General features: G+C 34.4%; 1 protein-coding gene across 1 annotated transcript in view; it reads left to right on the forward strand.

The window, feature by feature from the left end:
• The window catches only part of Khc-73 (Kinesin heavy chain 73), a 959680-nt gene that overhangs the window by 605302 nt on the left and 328165 nt on the right, over window positions 1-26213 (forward strand). Inside the window, exon 23 of the mRNA XM_090386270.1 lies at window positions 8525-8682. Within this exon, the coding sequence (XP_090242396.1) occupies window positions 8525-8682 (158 nt within the window). The remainder of the gene's footprint in view (window positions 1-8524; window positions 8683-26213) is intronic.

Genomic DNA, 26213 nt, shown 5'->3' on the forward strand with positions numbered 1-26213 from the left:
TGACACAAGTAATTAGAGACCTGTTAGCTTAACTTCTGTTCCAGCGAAAACAATGGTGCCACTGGTTAAAGAAGTAATGCAGGACCATCTAGACAGGACTGCAGTTATACTTCAGAAACAAAATCTTGTATAATACTATGATGCAATCACAAAGGAACTGGATGAAAAAAATTATTTTGATATCATATACTTGGATTTCAGGAAAGCTTTTCATACTGTTGCACATAAAAGACTGCTGTACAAATTAAAGCAGTGTGGCATTAAGGGCAAGTTTCTGCTATGGATAAAAAGATGGTTCAATAGTAGAAGAAAGAGGATATAGAGCAGTGTCCATTGATATGGACACTGCTCTTCCTGGACTAATGTTATTAGTTATGTTATTATTACAGCTTACAGTACTTAGTACTATGCATGGGTTGGAGGTTGAGAAGACGAAAGAAGATATTTGTTGACATTAGACTTGAACTTCTGTAGACTGTAATTTTCGGGAAATATGTATGAAGAAAGGTTGTTCCAGAAAACGGCAGTTGAATGAATAAATGAGGAAGATGAAAAGTTGGTTCTGTGGGTTTGAAGTTGGACAGTAAATGGATGTTGGCTGGTGGCGGCACGTGTTTGGACTGTTTTAAAAGAGAAACCGGAAATTATAGAAGCCAATTCAGAAGAACAGTGCTCATGGAAGTATCTGTAGAAAAGGCATGCAGCAGAAACAGTAAGTCTACAAGACAGCGAGTGCAGAGACTCTGTTAGAGAGTAGTCATTATTTAACCTACCTGCCCTCTTCCAAATGGAATCTAGAAGCTTGAGAGAGGTTTTGAGGGCACCGCCCCAGATGTGGAAACAATATTCCATGGTGGGAGAAGACAGAGAGTGGTAATCAACGGACACTGCTCTTTGTGGACTAATGTTATTAGTGGAGTCCCCCAGGGTTCGGTGTTGGGCCCATCGTGTTGTTTTATATATATACACACAATATTACATTGTCTGTATGTAACCATATTCCATGTTTTCAAAGCGATAAAAATATTAGCATTAGCATTAGTAGAGGCATATGATGCAAAAAAGCAAGCTTATTCAGTGTCGGCCAAAAAAAAACTTCCCATTTCACCCATCATTCGCTCCAAAAGTTTGTACACTTCCTCCTTGAATTTATTTAATCTATCAACTTCCACAATGATGGATGGAAGTTTGTTCCAGCAATCAACTACCCTCTGGCTAAAGGCAAACTTCCGCACATCTATTTGGCAACTGTCTTTCCTCAGTTTCAGTTTATGTCCCCTCAGGTTTGTAATCTGAGCAAGAGGAAGAATCCCATGAGCATTCAGCCTGCTCAATCCATTCAAGGCTTTATACCCCTCAAGCAGGTCACCTCGCAGATACCTAGTCTCCAGATGCTGAAATTTGCAGAATTTAAGCCTTTCTTCATATAAGCACCCATTTGTTCCCCTCATCAGTCTTGTTGCCCTTCTCTGTACTCACTCTAGCTTCTAGACCTGTATGCAGTACTCAAGGCCTTACCATTGCCTTATACAGGGGGATAATCACCTCCTTATTCCTGCTAGCAAAATTCCTGAATATCATTGACAAGACCCCATGACCTGCTCTGGCAGCCGGACAAAATTGCTCAGAAAACTTCATATGTGACTGCAGAATTATCGTCAGGTCTCTTTCATTCTCCACTACCCTGAGTGTAACCCCACACAATTGGTATGTTTCTCTGGAGTTACTTTTACCCATATGCAGTACTTTGCATTTGTCAATGTTAAACTTCAGTTGCCACTTCTCAGCCCACTTGCCCAACTTTTCTAGATCCTGTTGCAGTGGCATACTGTCATTAGCAACCCTGCCACACTTTGTATCATCTGCAAACTTCAACGTTAAGCCTGATATAACTTCATCAATATCATTCATAAATATACAAAACAAAAATGGGCCCAACACCCTGGGGGACTCCACTAATAACATTAGTCCATGAAGAGCAGTGTCCATTGATTACCACTCTCTGTCTTCTCCCACTCAACCACCCTTTTATCCATTGTAACAACTTGCCCTTAATGCCATACTGCTCTAATTTGTACAGTAGTCTTCCATGTGCAAAAGTATCAAAAGTTTCCTGAAATCTAGGTATATGATATCAAAATTATTTTTTGTATCCATTTCCTTTGTAACCACTTGTATCTAATAATCCGTTGAACTTTAAAGCTTCTTACATTTAGTCTATTGAACAAGTGAATATGAGAACCAATTGTAAGTTTATAGTTCAACAATTGATGGAGTTCTTCAATCAGACAAGATGGATGTCAACTGAAATTACAATAGTCAGAATTCTGCAGCAATGGTGTGAACTTGAGAATCATTTTGAAATTGTGAGAAGAAATGAATGATGTTATACAGCCAAAATATTATATTCAATGTTAAGTGATAAGAGAAATTTATTGTTTCTTTTATTTTTGAAACCAATTCTTGGAGAAATGCAAATGGTGAATAAGAAATTTGAAGCTGAAGTAAATGACCCATCAAAATTGTTGAATGACTTTGTGCATTTAGTTGATTCGATGTGCTCAATAGTTGTTATTCCAGGAACAAAAATCACTATTGACACTGTAATTGAAAATAATCTATGCAAGTCTAAGTAAGGCTTCAGACAACCTGTGACAGCATGGGACACTACTAGTTGAAGTGAATGACATACAACTTGATAAGAAGCAGATGGAGAATCTCAGCCTTTAAGTTTTTATACATGCCACTGTTAATGCTAACCATTACGGATGCATTATCAGTACCAAGTGCAATAAGTCTGTGCAAATCTAATCCATTATTTTTTAGTGATGTTTTCAAAGATTCATATATTTCTTCATTGCATTCATTGAGTTCAATCCTGTCAAGAAAACTTACCATAAATTCATTCCCGAAATTCAAATAGTACCGTATTACAATTCCCATAATTTTTATAATGCTGATGTCATTGCTTTCATTAATAATTAAACTGAAGTTTCTATTTTGTAAATCATATTTGAAATCATCCACCAAGTAGGGCGACTCCGTAGCCAGGTGGGAAGGAGCAGCAGTGCATAGCACACGCTTCTTGATTAGACTGGGGTTCAAGCCCGTCACCACCAAATACGGAGGATGCGGAAAGGTCAGGGAAATGACCACCGCATATCCCGGAGCAATATGGCCTTAGTTGCTAATGCTCCTAAAAACCAAATAACAAACAACAACCAAGTGTGATGGTATAGCATTCCATATTATTGAAGTACATTTTATTCTTTGCAGTTTGAAGACCTTACATTCTTTGCTGTCTGAAAAACAAAATTTACAAAGGTCACTCAAATTCAAATTATCAACTACCCTTAATGCACAGCAATAAAAAGTGCTGTACTACTTTCTGCCTTTGCACCTTCTCTTTTGCCAGTTTTCTTGAATGGCAACACACTCTGATGCTGAAAACTAAAGAGCTCTTCAGCTTTCTTGTGCTTTTTTGTATTATGATGCCATTCAGTAATCCTTAAGTTGGCTGTCAGCATGCATTTCCAGTATTTACAGAAACATTTGAAATAATCACCATCTAATTTTGAGAGCTAGTTCTTATGGATTTAGCATCTTTGAACCATTAAACACAAAAGGATTGAATATAGTTTTTGCTCATTTTCATAGAGGGACAAAATTATGCACTACAGTTTAATATTAAAATTCACAAGCAAAAAAAATTAGTCACATATTTAAAGTAATTGAATTGTCACAAATAAAAAGGACAAATTTTCATCAACATCTGTTAAATGTATTCAGAACAATGGTTGCTATGCAGAAACAATTAGAGTTACCACATTAGCTGTGTTTTAAGTAAGATATTCCAATAAGTTGAAAAGGAAAACCTGCATTAAGTGACCCTCCAACTTCTGTTAGTTTCCCTTTTTTTATCATACCAAATATTTATACCATAAAACAACAATATAAATGGCATTACTGTATGCACTAAAAATAGATCCTTGAATTTTAAAAGAAATTTACAGAAAAGGAGTGCACACACAATGCTACTTCAGTCGAGGCAGTGTACATAACCAGTTTACAGTGCAATACTATTGTAGTAATTAGGAACATGAAATGTCTACACCGATGAGCCGAAACATTATGACCACCCACCTAATATGATGTTGGTCCTCCATGTGCAGCCAAAACAGCTCATACCCGGCGAGGCATGGATGCTACAAGATTTCTAAATGTGTCTTGTGGTATCTGGTACCAACATGTAACCAGCAGATCCTTTAGCTCTTGCAAGGTCCGTGGTTGAGACGCCGCAGATTGGAGTTGCTGTTCCAACACCAACCACAGATGCTCGATGGGATCAGTGTCTGGGGAATTTGGAGGCCAGGGCAATACCTGGAAGTCTTCCTCATGTTCCGCGAACCAGTCTCGAACAATCCACGCAGTGTGGAATGGCGCAGAAACCTGCTGAATGACGGCACCGCCAAAGGGGAAGACCGTAGCCACGAAAGGGTGTACCTGGTCAGAAATGGTGTTTAGGTAGGTGGTAGACGTCAGAGTGTCCTGCACATGGATGACTGGGCCCAGGGTATCCCAGCAGAACATCGTCCAATGCACAACTCCGCTGCCACTGGCTTGTTTTCATCCCACGGTGCATCCAAGTGCCATAACTTTCCCAGGTAAATGACGCACACGTACCTGGCCATCCACATGGTGCAACAGGAAACATGATTCATCAGACAGACAACCTTCTTTCAACACTCAAGGTCTAGTTTCGATGCTCGCGTGCCCATTATAGGTGCTGTCGCTGGTGAACCATGGTTAGCATGGGCACTCAGAGCAGCCTGCAGCTACGCAGCCCCATTTTCAGCAGGGTTCGATGTATTGTGTGTTGTGACACATTACTCCCATCACCAGCATTCCAATTACTGGTGAGTTGTGCCAGTCACCCTTCTGTTACCACATACCATCCGTGGTAGGTACTAACCACGGCTGACCATGAGCACCCCACCAGCCATGCCGTTTCAGATATGCTCTGAACCAGTCATCTGCCCATTACAATTTGGCCTTTGTCAAACTCGCTTAAGTCTGCTGCCTTTCTCATCTGAAGAACAAAAGTAACACTGATTAACGAAGCTCAGTATCAGGTGTTTTTTATACCATGTCCTGACCCGCATGCGCGTCGTAGTTCACCTGCAGTTGCTTCAATTTGCATAACGACTCTCTGGTCATGATGTTTTGCCTCATCAGTGTATGTGTGCCATCAATTAGAGTGGGGTTATGTAGTTTCCTGGAAAGTTTTGGTTTTGATTTGCTTCAGTAGTTTAGTACTGGGCAGTGTTAAAAAAAAAAGGGCCCTGCACAGAGTTTCACCTTAAGGGAAAAAAGATTGTATTTTTTGAGAAAAATAAAGAAATGTGGCACTAGAAATTCTGAAAAGTGCGAAAACAACACTGTAGTGCCCAATACAGTGAGAAGATAAACAAAAAATTGCTAAAATGGCAACATTGCTAGTTAAGCTAAGGCAGATTATGAGAATTCCTTGTCTAAAAATGCAAAGGAAAAAATAGCAATGAATTTGTTGCTTATATTAATATTTATATTAAAAGAAAAGGGATGAGCAAAATTGGCCCACTAAATATGAATGGCATAATTATTGATCATCCTTTCAGACTGCTAACAAACTAAATAATTTTGCATCCACTTATACACATGAAGAAGTTTTTAGGAACACTAGAATTACGCCACATTTTATACGTGGGGACTAAATGATTTTGTTATAACTGAGAAGAATGTGGAAGAGAAATTGCTAAAGCTAAAAGTAAATAAGGCACCTGGGCCTGATTGGATATATCCAGTTATATTAAAAGAAAAAGCAAAAGAGGTAAAAAAAACTCCCTTGGCCATAAATGAGAGCATCCTGGAATTCAGAGGAAGTTCCTATAGATTTGAGGTGTGCAAATGCATCTACTATTTACAAAGAGAGAGATCAAAGAGCATTGTGAACAATTATTCCATACTTGTCAGCTTGACTTCTGTTCCAGGGAAAATAAATGGAGTCACTGGTTAAAGCAATATTGCAGGATCATATTAGCAGGAATGGAATTATATGGAAATTAATTTGGTTTATTAAGGGGAGATCCTGTCTGACCAGTCTAATTAGCTACTGTGACACAGTAACAAGAGGCTGGATACAAATAATAATTTTAGCATTATGTATTTATACTTTAGTAAAGTTTTTGACAATGCTCCACACTAAAGACTGCTGTGCATATTAAGCACTGTGGTATTAAGGGAAAATTACTACTATGGATAAGATTGAGTTTTAGGAGACAGAGGTCTATTATAAATGAGTGCTGTTGTGCAAATTGCAGTGCACCCTATATAACTGCATATTCTTGGAATGCATGTGTGTGTGTGTGTAGTGATTGGTTATTATTGTGTAATTTAAATGGAAATAAACAATCATAAAAATAACTTGCTAGCTCGTGTTTTCAATTTGTTAACCCCAGCCCCTTCTCTTTCTTGAAGTCAAAAATATTTGTGAAGAACTTAATGGAAAATCTTTGCACCCTATACAACTGCAATAAAATTATCAAAAAGCTTATTTACTCACTGGAAATATGAAACAGCCTTGGAAAGAATAGCAAGTAGTTTTCTGTAGACATAAGTTAATTGAGCTATTCTAAACAGAAATAACACTTATCTAATAGGATAGTTGTTTGTTTGGTTTTTAGGAGCATTAGCAGCTAAGGCCATATTGCTCCAGGATGTGCGGTGGTCATTCTCTGACCTTTCCGCATCCTCCGTATTTGGTGGTGATGGGCTCGAACCCCAGTCTAATCAAGAAGCGTGTGCTATGCACTGCTGCTCCTTCCCACCTGGCTATGGAGGTGCCTATCTAATAGGAGATACTGTTGGTATCTCCTATTAGATAAGTGTAATTTCAGTGTATTCATTGTGATTTTGTTCATGTGATTTCAACCCAGACTGCTCACCCTGTAAGATACAGTGAGCAGTTTGGGGTGAAATCACATGAATAAAATCACAGTGAAGAAGGGCAGGTATAACTTGAATAAAATGTTACTAAACAACAAGGTGTACTTCTTAGAACAGAACCATGACATTGCACCAAATAAAAATAAAAGTCTATTGATGAAATGAGTTATGAATAGGCCAGAAGTATATAAAATGAACAAATGGACATTTCTGAATCTCACAGTAGTGGATATTCACTGTATCATTGATGTATATATGCTTGTCTGACTTTAGAATGTTTCTTGGTCATAAATCATGTATCTGCATTCTATGCAGAACTGTACAAGCAAACAGGATTCATGTCTGTGGATCAGTGGCATTAGAATCATGTGAATTTTTTATGTGAATATGGTTTCTGTTTCTGGAACTTTGTGTTCATTTGGCTGTGCAGTGGAATTGCTTCAAAACTAATCTAAACTAGTGGATTAAAACCAATTTCCTCCTACTGTGTTGATCAGCTACTCTGCTCTTTATCAACAGCCTCTGCAAGCAGTGGCTATCCTCTTCAAGTTTCCGCCTGTTTCCTAAAACTTTCTCATCATTTCACAAAAAAAAACAGGACCTGTTTTAAAATAGGACTGGTTTAAAAAACAGGTCCTGTTTTCAAACTTTTCATACAGCCATGTAAGTTTGAGTGCAGATTAGTTTGTTCTGGTCGACTGGGTTAGCCAGGTGGGTAAAGTGCATGCCTGGCAACCCAAAGGTCACAGGTTCATATCCCGCCTCGGGCTTGGATCGGAGTAAAATGGAAAAACTTTGGGAGGTGCATTATGGCCACAGAAGCTGATGCGCCAACAACTAACAAAAAAAAAAATAGTTTTTATATATATATATATATATATATATAATGTTTTAAGTATGAATAACAACGGCAAGTACAATGGTAATAAAATAAAAATGAAACTAGGTATTGCAGCTAACACTTTAAGAATAAGCGTTTGTTTTTTTTTTCTTTTTGTCCAGGGCAACAAAGCCTGCAGCTTTCTTGCGCTATAGTAATGCTGTCCCTGTTTCTGCTAGTTAAGAACCAGACAAGTTATAACAATTACAAAGAAAAAATGATCAGTATAAAATTTCTAAGATTAAGATATTATACATATGAAAATAGCCTATTTATATAAATAAATTTATATATTTATGTAAATAATGTTTTCAGTGATAATATAGCATTTCCACTGACCTTTTCACATTTTTTATGCTTTTATTAAAAAATTTATTAGTAAATAAAAAGAAAAAAAAGTTATTTTTGTTCCCATGAAGAACAGTTTTTAATTTCTGAATAGACAGCTTTTGTTATGTAAAAGATGTAACATAATTTAAAATCTATAAATATTAATAGCCATTTCCAAATATGATGTTAGAATCTTTTGAAAAATGTAGAATTAATGAAATCATAGATGTTATATGTTTTTATAAGTATACCCTCTATGATTTTGTGGCATATATATGACATTAATTTTTTTGTTGTTGTTATTGGTTCCCCCCTTCTTTCTTTCCATAGGAATTAACAGTAAACGTTACTGAAGAATTTGTGGAACATTGTGGAGATGGAGCACTCTCAGTTGAAGTCTGGGGCCATCGAAGTGCTGGTTTTAGTTCCTCTAAACCAGGATGGGAAGTAGAGACTCATCTACAGAGATCTCGTTCTTTAGCAGATAGGTAGGGCCATTTATATGCAAACACTTATAACAGTTCATTTTTGTTTAGTGATTTGTCTTTACATTATAGAATGCTTCCCAAGGCGCATTATAGCCAAAGTAGCTTATGCACCATGAAACCCCCATATCAACAACAAAAATAGAATGCTTCTCTTTCATAGGTTCTAAAATTCTGAGCTTAACACAAATTTTAATTTTTAATAAAAATAAAAAATAATTTCTTTACAACAGTGATAATACTAATTTATTACAATATTTGGATGTTATACCAACAGTTAATTATAACATGCTTTGAAAAAAGTATTATATATGTTACTTTAAAATACCTGGAAAACCAGTTGCCAGAATTATGAGACTGTTGTTAGGAAAGTTCTTACTATTAACTACTTTCTCTGAAATGCACCTTGGCTAAATAATAACTCCTTGGAATTAATTTTTTCATTAAGCAGTTATTCCTCATAATTCAAATGCATATGCCATATAAATATTGGTAGAAAATAATACTCAAGTTATTAGCATTAGTAGTAGCATATGATGCAAGAAAAAAAAATCAGCCAGAAAAAAAAAAAACTTTCCATTACACCTATTCATTCAAAAGTTTGTCCAGATCTTCCTTGAATATATTTCAGCTGTCAACTTCCACAATGGATAGAAGTTTGTTCCAGCAATCAAACACCTGCTCGCTAAAGGGCAAACTTCCATACATCCACTCTGAAACTGTCATTCCTCAATTTGAATTTATGTCCCCCTCAAGTGCATAACCTGAGCAAGAGGAAGACTCCCATCAGCATTGAGCTTGCTCAAACCATTCAAAACCTTATACACCTCAATCAGATCATCCCACAGGTTCCTACTCTTATCAGGGGGTGCTCTTTCCAAAAAAGGCTTAAGTTCTGCAATTTACAGAACTTAAGCCTTTCTTGGTAAGAGCACCCCTTTGTTCCCCCTCACCAGTCTCATTGTCCCTCTGTGTACTTGTACCAGCAGTTCTACATCCTTCCTAAAATGAGGCCTCCAAACTTCTATGAAGTATTCAAGGTTCAATAGGTTCAAGCCTGACCATTGCCCCATACAAAGGGAAAATCACCTCCTTATCCCTATTAGCAAAGTTCCTGTATATCATTGATAAGACCCCATGAACTGCTCTGGAAGGCTGTCTGCACTGCTCCAAAAACTTCGCATCTGACTGCACAATTGTTCCTTTCATTTTCCACTACTCCTGAGTGTAGTACCACACAACTATGTTACACTGTGGTTACTGCTACCCATATGCAGTACTTTGCATTTATCAATGTTAAACTTCAGTTGCCACCTCTCAGCCCATCTGCTCAACTTTTCTAGATCCTGTTGCAGTAGCATACTGTCATTAACAACCCTACCAACCTTTGTATCATCTGCAAACTTGAACATTCAGCCTGATAAACCTTCATCAATATCATTGAATGTAGAAAACAGCAATGGGCCCGACACCAAACCCTGGGGGAATTCACTAATTACCTAGTTTAGTTTTTGTATTTTTGAAATTTTCCAGAAAAATGACAGACAGAAAAATTGAACAATGAATCAAACTCAAATTTTTAACAAAACTAAACAAAATACCAACTGAAGGTTATGAATTTATGCCTTTCAAACACATGAGTTCTTGTCATAGTATCTTCTATGTCAAGAGCTTACTTGTTTGAAAAGTATAAAAGATTTTAGAAGGAAGAGAGAATGTGGAAGACAAACTACCAAGCCATCTGGTATCCACGAAAACTGACAATGTGCACCAGTAAGGACATTGATTAGAAGTGATCATCATTTAAGCATTATAATGATTGCATCAGTATGGAACAAAAGAAATGGACAAATTTTAAATGAAAATATATGGCATGAGAAAAGTGTGCCAATATAGTACCAAAAATTTTTAATGAAAATCATAGAATGAGAAGACTCCAATTATGTGAAGTTGTTTTGAAAAAAAAAATTAAAGAAGATTCAGATTTTCTAAGTACAGTAATTACATGTGATGAAAGTTGACTGTTCCAGTATGACCTAGAAATTAAAAGACAGTCAATGGAAGTCAAAACAGTCTCTCAAACCAAAAAAAGCAAGATGTCAAAATCAAAATAAAAACCATGTTTCTTGTTTTCTTCATTTGAACTAAGGTGGTGCAAGGATTTTTGCCAGTATCATTTGAGGTTCAGGGAAACTGCTATTTAGGGGGAAGAAAGGTAATTTAGATCTGCATTTATCTGATGATAGAGGTCAAAGTAATGCTTGCACTCACCTTATGAATTCTTGTTTGTTGCAGCAACAGCTGATGTTGATAAGATGATAGAAGATTACTTAGTCTGAACTGTGTCTACAATAATGTCAGGAGTGTTGCCAATAAAATGGTTGAATTTTAACTCTGGTTAGGACAACTAATGCTGATATTATAGGGCTAACAGAAATGATATGCCACCTGGAAATTGGTGATGATGAGTTCCACTACAGTATGTATATTGTATTTTGGAAAGATAGGGAAGATATAGGGGTGGAGGGGTCATATTTCTAAAAGCAGTGGGAAAATAGCTTTTGCTGAGTCTGAAGTTATGTCTGCCAGCATAGAATCTGTGTTGTGTTAGTCGGAAGCAAAGGAACAATGAGAGTAGGAGTAATCTCGAGACCAGAAGATTGTGAAGAATATGACGAGAGTCTTTACATGCAGATGGAATGGGCAGCCAAACACGAATGTCATGTTCACTAGTAAAGACTTATTTTACTCTCTCTGCAAGTGACAAGGTCCTCTGAATGGTAGAATTCAGGGACTAACATTCAGATAAGTACTAATATGGAGATGAATAAATTGCTTAGTACTTAGCCTACAATTTCAAATTAGGTACAGAACCTGTATATAAGACTTCATATCTGCTGGGTAGGGGGGCTATTTTTCTATAAGTAATAATAACTGCATTTCTTTCTGTGTCAGTTAACCATTACTACTGGCTCTTCAACATTATAACTTTTTTTTTTCCCCACTTATCTGTCCAGGTTTGTCTCCTGATTTTTTTTTTTTTTTTTTCCCCTTTCCAGACACTGGAAGTTTATTATTCAGGAAATTAATTCTGTGTTTTGCCGACAGAGTTACTAAACCTTCACATTCCTTCTACGCATGCACAGTCACTATAACAACATTATTATATACAGCCACTCCCCGGCTTACGGAAATTCAGTTTTACGTAAGTTTTTGCCAGCTGGTGCAAACTTTAAAAAATTGTGGAAACATATTTTGCATCCCATAGAAATAAATGGAGGTCTCATGAAAATATCGTAATGTGAACCCTTTCCAAGACCTTGGAAGTTGAAATTTTCATTATATAACTAAGCTATTTATCTCTCTAAAAGGTCATTTTTTAATGGAAATTGCACTACACTTTCATCATTATCATATGTTCTGTTATAAGAATCACTTTTGTATGCCTTTCTATTATTTTTCTAAAACACATTTCTGGAGGTCACTACCATAAAAACAATTTGCACTTTCCGGTTTATTGGGCTTTTCTATTAGCGTAATCTATTATAAACTGGTAGTAAACTCGATCTTATTGCATTTGTGATAATACCAATAACTGGAATTCTGTGGGTTTTTACATTACAGTATTATGGTGAAATGAGTTCCCCTTCATGAAATCTTTAGTCATATAAAAAATATAAATAAATTTTCAGAATCTTCTCTTCATTCAATTTACTTATTACAATGGTGAAGGGATAGGGACCAACGGAAAGTTCAAGTGCTTGGAAACAAAACAAAATTGATTTCGAAATGAAGATGATTAATTAAGAACTATGAAGCAGGACAAAGTTTGTCATCTATTGCACAGAATTAGGGCTCGCTGCTTCAACAGTGAATACTATTTTAAGGGACAATGCGCATATAAAAGAACATGTTAAAGGATCAATGCATTTAAGATCAACAGTAATCACAAAACAGCATTCAGGTGCTATATCAAAGATAGAAAAGCTATTAATAATATGGATTGAAAATCACATTCAGAACAAGTGCCCCTGAATCCAATGGCCATTCAAGCAAAAGCAAGAAGTATTTATGAAGATATTAGGGATAAGTATGGTGAACCCCAAGTCAGGTTTGTGGCAAGCAATGGGTGGTTTAATAGGTTCCTTTTTATTTATTTTTTATCCTTTTTATTTATTTTTTATTTCATTTTATTATTTTTATTTATTTATTAATTATTATTATTTATTTATTTATTTATTTATTTATTTAATTTTTGTTTTTATCATTGTTTTGTTCGGATTTTTTTTTTTTTTTTTTTGGCTGGTGCAGCATAAGCCATAGGCTTTCTTGCACCATACGGCCGTTACTAATACTAATACTAATACTAATATACAATAAAATCTTGCACACTTTATATGTATGTACTACATAAATACACCCATGTAAAGCAGGTAGCTGATATGAGACATTTAATAGCTGCACAGTGGACCACACGATGGATTAGCTCAAATTTAATTGAAAACATTATTACGTCAAAAGTGATTGTTTACAAAATTACACCCTTCCAACCAGATAAGAAGTGGGGAAGAGGTCCGAAATCTGGGTCAGGTATAAATTCAGGTAGCCGATATATGCAATGGCTGTACAGTGCACCTCTTGGTAGATTTAGCTCAAATTTTGATAGAATGCATTGTCGTGCAAATTAGGAATTTGGACAAAGTTTCAGTCTTCTATCTCTATTAGAAGTGACTAAAAAAGCGATCAGAAAATTTGATGACAGATGCAATGACTTAATATAAGGTATATAAAAAAGCAATGTGCAAGGGGAAAAAAATTTTAAGTAATACGTTATTCAGTATATAACTGTAATTGATGCCCTATGGAATGAAGAAAAGCACAAAACATGTTGTCAGGATATTACATGGATTTGAGACCTTTATTGAAGAAATGGTACAAAGGTAGAAGCTTAAAGTATAGCTGAAGAAAGGTAAAGAAAAATGAATTACTTATATTATTTTCACTGTCATAAAGGACCAAACAAATTACTCTTTTGAACTTTGACTCTCTCCTTTGGTTACCTGTGGGCAAGACAGAGAGTTTGGCAAACTTCAAAGGAATTTGTTTGGCTCTTTTTTACAGTAGGGTTTGAATTTTTTTTCCCATACTTTGTGTCATTTGGCTGTTCTGATGCTAATACCATGAAACAATTGTTTTTCCATCAAAGAGATTATCATCTAAAATTTACTTGTATTCAAAAAACTACATTTCACTTGCTAAATTTACAGAAATTCTCTTAACTTAACAATATGCATTCTGACTTAATTTGTTGGTTTTTAGATGGTATGACAGAGATGGGCTGGCAGACCATTGCATTGGTGTAAAAGTTAATTGGATGTAAATTTTAATTACTTAAGCAATATATCTACATTTCAGTTGGATTGCAACTTGTTTGCTTCAGTGATAAATATAGGAATAGGACATTGAGACCACTGAACCAAAGGCGAGCATCGTCATTTTTGTTTTGGGAGTTTTGGGAATACTTACTAATACTTTGCAAATATTAGCTGTGTGCAATTTTGCTAAAAAAAGTTAGGCTAGTATATCCAGTAATCTTATTAATTATTTCTTGTGAATACCTACACCAGGGGTCAATAAGCTCACCTGATTTATAATTCTTGCTTCAAGAGTTAAGAACATTTACACGGTGTTCCTTGTAGTTATTTTCATACTTATCTGCAGTTTTCTAAGCCCTGATTCAGTACTTTGTAAAGAGTGTATGAAAGTGGAGACTGAATTTAATCTTAATTTAATTAACTGGCATGTATCTGTTTTTCATTATAAATAAGCCTATTTATTTAATAATTCATTTAAATGTACAGAGAACTTCTCATTAGTTTATCAGGTTTCATGAAATCTAGTCCTAGTAATTCTTGAGACTAGTTTCACAAGCAAGACGACTGATTTATAAATTTTATTCATCTTTATAATTTTCTGCAATCTTCATTTTTCCAAGATGGGTTAAATGAATAATTAATTGGTCAAAATAAAATTCAGTATTTCACATAATTAAAAGATTGGTTGATCTTATTCTTTAACATAACCAACAAATATTACAGCATGAATTCCATTGGCTCTGAATGGTGTCAAGATGAAGGTCACACTACCTTCTTTCAGAAAAGAGTTGCATGCACTTGCAGAAATGTACTCAAAAGTAAGGGATTCCATTACTGGATACCATGATGAAAAACATTCCATAAATTCTATTTGAGGTTGGCCATGAAGAGTGTAAAGACCATGGATGATGCCATAGCCATACCACATCATGTTTCTCAAACCATTTACAAACACATCTGATGTGAAGATGACATTATTAACTTAAAAACGTTCATTGTCTGGTGAAGAGTGACATATAGTGTGGTATATAGTTGATATATAGTTGTTCTCTTTCAGTTTGTTTAACATGGAAATGAATAACAACCTCCAGTGCTCCACCCCAAACCTATAATTCAATTCCCAAAGGCTTGCACTGATGGAATGATGAGTTGATGGTGTGATTAATCCTGACAGGATAAGCCACATATATCACCAACCATTAGAGTTATTTTTCTAATGTTTTCACTCTGATGAGTGGTTTGCAGTTGAGATAGAAACTGTCCCAATCTTTCTTCTGCAGAGTATATGTATACTGGCTGGACCAAAAGTAGGTATACAGTACTGATCGGGTCATGTTTTGTCTCTTAGGTGCTAATGAAAAATAAAAATAAAATACCATGACCCGATCAGTACTGTATACCTACTTTTGGCCCAGCCTATATATATATATTTACAGGGTGGGGAAAAAATTAAATAGTGTCTGAAAAATAAAAGCAGAATAAATAAAATTAAATTAACATACAAATAGTACTTAATGCTATAAACCCTAAGATTTTAACTAAAATGTGATTTACACCAAAAGTTGGTCTCTGGACATATGCCTCATGTGTTTAAGTCAATAATGGTATTGTAAAACAAATATGAGATTAAACAATGTCAGAAATGAAATGAAAGAAGGGGATGAAACAACAAACAAAATATAATACAGTTGGAGTGCCAATGGGCTTCACCCATTGGCACTCCACCATATCAAAAAAAGTGCATTCAAATATAATACTCTCTCAATGCATCAGGATTGCCACCATATGTAATAACAACGATCTCTTATTACATAATATGAAATTACTCCATAATAAACTTCTTGGTAATAGTTTCCCTTCTGCCTTCCCTCATCATTTTAATAAAGCACTGAATATTATAAAATATAAAAAGTTGATTGACAACCATATTGATATTAATAATTCAGGCTTGTATATAATGCACAGCCAAATACCCCCTAGCCTCTTTGGTGTCTCACGGTGTAGAAAGCTTGTGCCCACCAATTGGCTAACTGCAGGGATATTATATTTTGTTTGTTGTTTCTTCCCCTTCTTTCATTTATTTCTGACATTGTTTAATCTCATATTTGTTTTTACAATACCATTATTGACTTAAACACATAAGGCATATGTCCAGGGACCTACTTTTGGGTGCAGGTTATGCAACCCAGGACTGCCCAAGCACTACTATATTCCCCCCCCCTTCCAATTACTTTTTGCTGTTCTTAAATACTATGTATTTTATTTCTTGTGCGTGATTAGGTTAACCGAAAGCAATATTTGAGATGCTATTTTTCTGCTATTGCTCACTTTTTAATTCTCCAACAAAGTTTAGAGTCTTTTAAACACTACTTTGTAAGTCATTTATTTCTCTCCTATGCTTGTCCATTTGCCTCATTTGTTTAATTGCCGACTTCCCCATCACACGGGCAAGGTTTACTTTGACCTATTTACACCTTCTCCCCCCCCCGCCCCCCATACTTGGAGTTACTTTAAAGGTTATAAATTTGCTGGGAACTATCGGAATTTCTTTGGTCACTGATAGATACTTTTGCTTCCTACTTGATAGATACTTGATACTTTTGCTTCCCTCAGCCCATTTCACCGTCTCCTACCAGGCACAATAGTAAATTGTTATATTTTGTCTATATCCTTTCATCTTCATATTACATTTCCTTTGTTAAAATTCACACAGTGCTGTTTGCTATTTATTCAGTTTTTCAATTTAACTTCAATTGGAATTAATTGGTATTAATTTGGCTTTTTACTTTTATTTTTAATTATATTTGATTAGCTTCTTATGCCTTTTATTTTTGGTCTCTGTCGGTTTGGCTTTTATATATACGTCTACTCGCTGTTCTGCCTGCTATATATATATATACGTCATAACAGAAACAGAGGCCTTGCTTCTTACTGTATTTCCTTTGGTTTTGGCTGTCGGCCTTTGATGACGTAGTTAAAATCTTAGGATTTATAGCAATAAGTACTATTTGTATGTATTAATTTAATTTTATTTATTCTGCTTTTATTTTTCAGGCACTATTTAATTTTTTTCCGTTATAACTACACCTGACAGGTCAGCTTCTTATATTAATTTATGTATCTATAATTTATTATGGTTGCTGGGTATTTCTGCTATCACTAGCAGTGCCAGCTCAATATATTGATTTTTCATTCATTTTTAGCCTTTGTGGTTTTTCATTATAACTTATTATTATTAATTATATATATATACGTAAGGTGGAATTAATAAGCCAGATAAGTGTGAAGATGGAAGCATAAATTACATAAAATACCAAAAGCTAATAGGAAAAGGATGGCAGAAATAGGAGATATTGTGGGTGTGTAAAAGAAAGAAAGAATGTGAATATCCTATACGTTATGAATTAAGCAAAATTGTAGGCTGAATTAAAAAGCCAATTAGAGAGGAGGGATCTTCAATCATATAAAAAACAAATAAATTTTCAGAATCTTCTCTTCATTCCTTTTTTTTTTCTTTGTAAACTTCTTACTCTGTGCAAATCATGTTAGTTGCAATTTGTGCGTTCCGTTAAAAAAATGCATATGCATGCTATTGAAATTTATAAAGAAAAGAGAAGATTATCTTGGAAATAAACACCTCTTGAAGCATTTCTGAAGAAGATGACTCCTTGTGCAACAAACCAACGAGTGCCGAGCCGATAATGAGTGATCAACAAGTGTGCATTTAGTCGATAATGATGAAGAATAAACATTCTTTAACATTTGTAAGTCATAAATAATTTCTCCATTGTTATAATTTGCTTGATTTTACAGGCTATGTTTTAATTTCTTTGAATAAATCAATCACTGTTTAAACATAAACTAATTAGCTAACTAATTTCATTGTTGATAACGTAACCCCTATTTTTAATATTATGTCTATGGGAAATAAATTCCCGCTTTACAAGCGCACGCTAGGAACGAATTAACTCGTAAAAGTCAAGAACTACCTGTATATATATTTGAATAATGACATTAAAATGAAATGAATACATAAGAAAATAAAATAAATATAAAGCTATCATTAGAGGCAGTAATATATACATCCTCCACATGATGCCCATTACATAACTGATAATAAATATAAAAATAAAAATCAAATTAAAACATATGCCAGTAGTATGGCAAAACTGCAGAGCGAAAATTAACATAAAAATTAAAACAACAGTGAGAGAGGAAGTAAAGGAAACAAAACAGAAACTAGACGAAAGCCTCCAAATAATTTAGAAATTCAATTAAATCCAATTAATAGTAAATCCATATTAAAATTTAAAATATAAAGCCAATTATATAGTAATTTAGCGGCACTCTCCATGTAAGGTACCAGGTCTGAGAGATGTGAAATATCACCAAAATGGGACTAAACTTTTATTTTCTTATTTATTTATTTCATTTTAATTTTTTAATGTTATTATTCTAATATAAATCAGGTGGTAGTAGTGGGTTTGACGTGCTAAAGCTGCGCCTATACCACCATCTATATTATTTATCTTTTCTGTCTATATAAGCTGGTTAAGCTTACATTATGTCGGTGGCATGGCTCTGCTCTGGAGTGCCGGTCTGTTCTATAGTTTATTTCTCGCTGCATATGCACCACCACTATGCAAATCCTCTGCATTTGTGAATTGATCGGAGGATGGAGGGGTGGTTCGGTCCTTCGATCAATTTGCCTTTGTGACGATTTGTCTAGCGATTGAAATGCAGTGACTCCATGACCATTATTGGCCGTCGATATGGGGCATAATGGTCAGTCCATTATTTTAGTAGTTCGTTTAGTCCCGTTTTGGTGATATTTCATGTCTCTCGGACCTGGTACCTTACATGGGGGATGTCGCTAAATTACTATATAATTGGCTTTATATTTTAAATTTTAATATGGATTTACTATTAATTGGATTTAATTGAATTTCTAAATTATTTGGAGGCTTTCGGCTACAGTTTCTGTCTTGTTAACTTTACTTTCGCCCTCCCTGTTGTTTTAATTTTTATGTTAATTTTTGCTCTGCAGTTTTGCCATACTTCTGGCATATGTTTTAATTTGATTTTTACTTTTTATATTTATTATCAGTTATATATATATATATATATATATATATATATATATATATAATGATAATATAAAGAATTATTGGAAAAAGTAAATCAATCCAATAATAATACCATCAGGGATCTAAGAAAACGCAAAAAAAAAAAATATATATATATATATATATATATGTATATATATATATATTATCGCTTTTTACCGACAATCTAGATGACTTCAACTGGGGCCAACCACCCAGAATGAAGGCAAAAAACAACAAAAAGTTCTCTGTTTCTGTGATGATCAATATATGCTAAATAATTTAAATGTAATTTAAATCTAAGCCAAATATAAATCGAATATAAATAAATCAAATGGTGATAACAAATATAATCAATTAAAATTCATACAGGATAATCTATATAATACCAAATTAATAAATAGGCAGCTCAAAGATATACATGAACATTTTGTAATTACTCCCGTTGATAAAGCTGCTTGCAATTATGCAATCATATGTAAATCATATTATATAGAAATTTTAAAAAATGAACTACAGTCTAGCCATACATATAAACGGATAACATCTTCCTCTAATATTATAATCAAAAAATTAATTGCATTACATAAAAAATTAAAGTTAAAGTATAATAACCTAAAATATCCATTTATATATGGCATTCCCAAATTTCATAAAACACCGATTGCTTTTAGATTCATAACATCATGTAGAGATAGTTATGCTAAATTTCCCGGAAAAACGTTAGAAAAGTTACTTAAAATTATTTTAAATAACTTAAATAAAACTATAATAATAAATAATAACTTACCTATTATAAATGCTATAAAAAATTACAACATTCATCAAATACAAACATTTGACTTTAACAGTCTATTTACGAGCATTAATCTTGATAACTTAAAAGTCGTTCTCCAGAAACTATATTTAGAAAATAAAAATGCTATAAAGGTTGATTTAACCTATTGGGATTCTCTAATAAAATTATGCATCTTTAATAATTATATATATGATGGAACATCGTTATACTTACAAGTGACTGGTACCCCTATGGGAAGTCCAGCATCAAGCATAATAGCAAACCTTTATCTACATTATACAGAAAGAGAATTCCAAGATAACCTACTTATATACAGATACGTCGATGATATATGTGTTTTTAATTGTCCACATTTCGTCCAGGACTACAGTAAATTATATCCAGTAGAACTTGTACTGGAAAAAACTAATAGTTCCGATACTATAGCAAATTACTTGGATCTTCATATAGAAATATTCAATAATAATAAAATAGACGTAAACGTATATAATAAAAGAGATGCATTTAATTTTAACGTAGTTAGCCTTACAAATTGGAGATCTAATATATCAAAATCAGTGCATGCTAATATAATTTTATCGCAATGTCTAAGGATTGCTTATATCTGCAATAGTAATAAAAATTGTTCAGTGGGCTTAACAGCGTTGTACAACAAGTTGATCAATAATAATTTCCCTATTGCTTACCTGAAATATCATTTCAGGAAAGCTATAAGCATAATTAATTTTAAAAATTTGTTTTCTGAACCTATTGTTTCAATATAATTTGCAATATAATTTTCATATTTAGTGCCATGTATATATGTACATAGGATACACTTTGCATTCTTGGTGTCTTACGGCGTAGAAAACTTGTACCCACCGGCTTGCAAACTACAGTGTATCATTTTTTTTTTTTTTTTTTTTTATATATAGTTAATATATAGTTAAATTCATTTAAATTTACTTAAGTTCACGCTGAGATAACATGCAAATTCAGCTCAGGGTCCTACTATAGGAACGGGTTTGCGATCCCGGGCATACCCGAGCCACAACTTATATCTTGTAATGTCTTTAAACTGTCCTACACTCTTTATTTTTATTTCTCCGAAATTATTAGGGCAATCCGAGGACGTAGGAGAAACTATTTCTTATCTATACCACTATTTTTCGCCTTTGTGGAGTTCAGGTTCTATTATTCCTACTCCTTTAGTTTTTCTTCTTACTATCTGCATGTTTCTCTATGCGTTAATTTAATTATTTATTTTTACCGTATCCATCACATAGGGGGCACCACATATTATTTTGACGACTATTACATTATGTCCTAGATACGGTCAATATGTAGTATGTATTATATATTTAATGTTATTATAATCATTAAATTACGTTCTCTGTCGGGTCAACGATGATTAATATATGCTTACATTTATATTTTACTTATCCCTTTGATTCCAATATTTCTAAATTTTCTTAACCTTTATCACCATTCGATTTATTTATATTCGATTTATATTTGGCCTTTAATGGTTTATATTTGGTTTAGATTTAAATTACATTTAAATTATTTAGCATATATTGATCATCACAGAAACAGAGAACTTTTTGTTGTTTTTTGCCTTCATTCTGGGTGGTTGGCCCCAGTTGAAGTCATCTAGATTGTCGGTAAAAAGCGATAATATATATATATACATATATATATTTTTTTTTTTTTTTTTTTTTTTGCGTTTTCTTAGATCCCTGATGGTATTATTATTGGATTGATTTACTTTTTCTAATAATTCTTTATATTATCATTAACATTATGGGTGTATTGCATGATTGCTTACAACTGCATTGACTCATAAATATTAGTTACAGTTATTGTCGTTTTAATTGTCTTTCTTTACTTTTTTATCAATATTTAAAAAAAAAAAAATATATATATATATATATATATATATATATATATATATATATATATAAAACCCAGTACTTTTAATATCTTTTTCTTAACTTTTTATCTTTATACTTTCTATTTCTACTTTTTCCTGTTTGTAAAGTTATTAGTGCAGTGTGAGGGTGATACAAATGTTTGTACTATCCTTAATCTCTCACTATTTTCACCTTTATTTAGCTACACTTTTATCCCTTCCCTATCCTCAATTTACTCCCTAGCTTATTGTTATTTGTTATTTTGGTTTTTAGGAGCATTAGTAACTAAGGCCATATTTCTCCGGGGATATGCAGTGGTCATTCCCTGACCTTTCCCACATCCTCCGTATTTGGTGGTCACGGGCTTGAACCCCTGTCTAATCAAGAAGCGTGTGCTACGCACTGCTGCTCCTGCACTCCCTAGCCTTATACAATTTGCTTGCACTGATTTCTATTTACATATTCTACCTAAATTCTGTTTACTAAACCTCTATTTACATTAATCAAATTTCTAAGTTTTATTCTCATTTAATATATTCCTCCCCGATAGTATTCTTCACCTTGTAGCGGTGGGGGGGGGGGGGCTTTCATGTCCTAATGACCCGGAGAGCTAAGTCAGCGGTAGCTTAGCTACTGGTAGGACCCTCAAAGCTGGACATGTCAAAGGGTGGGGGCCAGACTACAAGAGATACCCTGGCCCTCCAGGTTGGGGGTTGCTGCAGTGGGCTAGCTCCTTGTTTAGTGTAAAAAATACACAAATGCTAAAAGACCTACAAGTGAAAATGAAAATGGACCGCATTTTCGGAAACGACTCGGCAAACAGAAAAGGTCAATGATTTTTGGATGCTGGAATATTTGAGGTCTTTCAACTAAAAGAAAATTTCTTCCAGATGAACTGCAAAAATTCAATTTAGATTGTTATATTATTTGGTCTTGAGGCGCATTAGCAACTAAGGCCATATTGCTCGGGGATATGCAGTGGTTATTCCCTGACCTTTCCGCATCCTCCGTATTTGGTGGTCACGGGCTCAAACCCCGGTCTAATCAAGAAGTGTGTGCTACGAACTGCTGCTCCTGTCCACCTGGCTATGGAGGAGCCTTCAATTTAGACATCATTATGTTATCGGAGACAAAGAAAAAGGGATGTGGATAGGAAATAATGGGGGAATACTACCATTTTTGGAGTGGAGTCGATAAGAGAGCAAGAGCAGGAGTTTCTATTGTTGTTAAAACGAAATTGAGACATAACATCAAAAACTGGCAATTTATTAATGAAAGAATGATCTCATTGGAATTGACAATGTATGGGAGAGAAATATTTATTTTGGGAATATATGCCCCGACTAATGACACTTTGATACCTTGAAGGATGAATTTTGGGAGGATCTGAGAGAACTAATAGAAAAAATCCCTAAGAACAAAGAAATATTTTTAATGGGGGATTTCGATGCAAGAGTAGGAACTGAACAAAATAGCAAAGTTATTGGAAGATTTGGAGAGAAAGAGAGGAACGACAATGGAGATAGACTACTCGATCTTTGTGAACAGTTCGACTTGAGAATAGACAACACATTTTTCCAACACAAGGATATTCATAAATATACTTGGTCGCAGGAGACAAGACAAATTAGATCAGTTATAGATTACATTATTTCAAAACATTCAGGGACATACGTGTTGAAAGATGTCAGAGTTTATAGAGGAGCCGAATGCGGATGTGACCATTTTCTTGTTAAAACAACACTGAGGTGGAACTGGATTAAGAAAATAAGTGGGCACCCAACAATGCAGGGAAAGAAAAATGCTACAAGTGGATCAATTTAACATTGAACTACTTCAAGACTACAGCATTAGAAACAACTTCACCCGGAGATTGGATGCTACAATTAACATAGAGATAAAAGATAATACTGAAGAAATCTATGAATATTTAAAAAATATAGTAAAAAAAATAGCTAATGAAATCCTAGGCAAAAAGAAGAGCCAAAAAAGACCTGGATTACAGAGAGAATAAAAACTGCTGTAGAGGAAAAGAAACTTGCATATCAGAAATGGCTGGGTGAAAGGAATGATGCATATAGGAACATTTATGTTGAAAAGAAGAAAATAGCCATTCGGTTGGTAGTAGAAGTGAAAAATAAAGAATGGGAAAGGAAATGAGCAACTATTAATAGCAAATTGGGCTTCGAGTGATCAGCAAAATCATGGAAGGTCCTTAAAGACTTGAGAAAACAAAAAAAAAACACAACGCTGGCTTGCAATTAATACCTTTGAAAGACTGGATGAAGTATGATGAAGGACTTTTAAAAGAAGACAGGGAAGAGTTCAAGATGGTGGAGGATTTTGGTGTGGAACACTCGGGCTTAAAAGTTTCTGTTAGGGAAGTGGAACTCTTACTAAAGGAAGGAAGGAAGGAATGGCAAATCACCTGGACCTGGAGGAGTTTGTATTGAACTTCTGAAAGACAGAGGAAAAGGAGTGGCTGTTTTGATACAAAAACTGTTAAATGGTATACTGAGAGGAGAAGAAATACCAAAAGAAATGACAACAGGATATATTACATCAATTTGTAAGAAGGGCGATCAGAAAAGCTGTTCAAATTACAGAGGAATATGCATCCTGAACCAGCTATTAAAGATTCTTGGAAAATGGATCAGGAACCATTTAGAAACCTGAATCGAGGTGTCAGAAGAACAAAGTGGTTTTTCAGCCGGGAGGTCATGTATAGACCATATCTCAACAGTACGACAGATCCTTGAACAATTCCAATTGAAAGGAAAAGAAATCTTTATGATTTTCATTGACTTTGAAAAGGCATATGACAGTGTTTCAAGAAAACTCTTATGGGAAGCACTGAAAGAGGCAAATATTGGTGGACAATTGATTAACATTATTAAGACAATTTACAGGAATAATAGATGCAAAATTAAAGTGGGATCAGCTTTGTCATCTGAATTCCACACTTCAAAAGGCTGTTGCATGTCACCAACACTCTTCAAAATTTAAATCGACGTCTGCCTAAGATCCTGGTCACAAAAATGCAATAAAATGGGATTGCCTATCAATAAGAACATCTATATTCACAATTTACTTTCTGCAGATGATCAGGTGGTGATAGTACAAGACTTAGAAGATGCAGACTATGCATGTCGTCAATTGTTTGAGGAATATAAATGATGGGGTCTAAAAATCAATTTTAGCAGGACTGAAATGTTGTCTTCAGGATCAGGACACATTCTAAATATTGAAGATTTTAAAATCAAACAAGACGATAAATTCAAATATTTGGGATCAATCTTACAAAGTGATGGATCATTCCAAGCAGAGATCAATAAGAGGATTGCAGATGGCAGAAAGGCTATTGGCATGTTAAATTCTGTTCTATGGAGCAGAAATATTCTAAATAAAACAAAGAAACTTATATTTCAAATGATTGTACAAAGTTTTCTATTGTATGGAGCGGAAACCTGGACATTGAATAGGCAAGGGGAAAACAAATTGCTCTCGACAGAAATAGATTTTTGAAGACGCTCAGCAAGAACGTCTAGAAGAGACAGAAAATGGAATAAAGACGTAAGAGAGAAAATGGAGGTGAAAAAGAATATTATCGACACTATCAAAGAAAAGCATTTAATATGGTATGGACATGTAAAACAGATGCAAGAAACCAGATATCCAAAGGCTATCCTGGAATGGATACCTCCTGGAAGAAGAGGAAGACCTAGGGGGACATGGATGGATGAAGTACGGGAGTGCATGACACCCCGAGGTTTAACAGACCAAGACACCTTGAACCACACGTTATGGCGGGAAAAAATTCCTACCAAAAAATAACTTGTAGGCTGAGGAAACCCATTGCAAATGGAAACACTCCTCTTGTAGAAGATTTAATATATTCTATTTTTTTTTTTTTTTTTTTTTTGCATCTTGGCTGTACTGTTAAAGACCTAGTTTTTAATTTTATTTCTACTCTAATTCACCTTAATTTATTTTATTACATAACATACACTGCGTTGGGACTACCTTGTCCGTAATTTGTGAAAGTTATACTGCTATCCCCATTTAGATTTGTTCCCACTTAGTTTTATTCTTAAATTTGCTTCTCTTCCACAGATGTGGACAAGTATAGAAACACAATCCTTGTTACATGATCAGGTGTAGTCCTCTGATGAAATATCTGATCATGTATCAATACTTACTTTTGCTAACATCAGATTTGATTGCATATTAGCTCTACCCCCCCCCCTTTTTTTTTTTGACTTATTGCCAAATTTACCCACTCATGTGTGATGCTGGCTACTATTCCTTTTATTAATTTAATCATTTTGACTTAATTTTTTACTTTACAGGTCCCTCATCTGTA

This window comes from Mastigoproctus giganteus, chromosome 12 (assembly GCF_048544385.1).
Source record: "Mastigoproctus giganteus isolate SK-2022 chromosome 12, ASM4854438v1, whole genome shotgun sequence".
Taxonomy (NCBI): Eukaryota; Metazoa; Arthropoda; class Arachnida; order Uropygi; family Thelyphonidae; genus Mastigoproctus; species Mastigoproctus giganteus.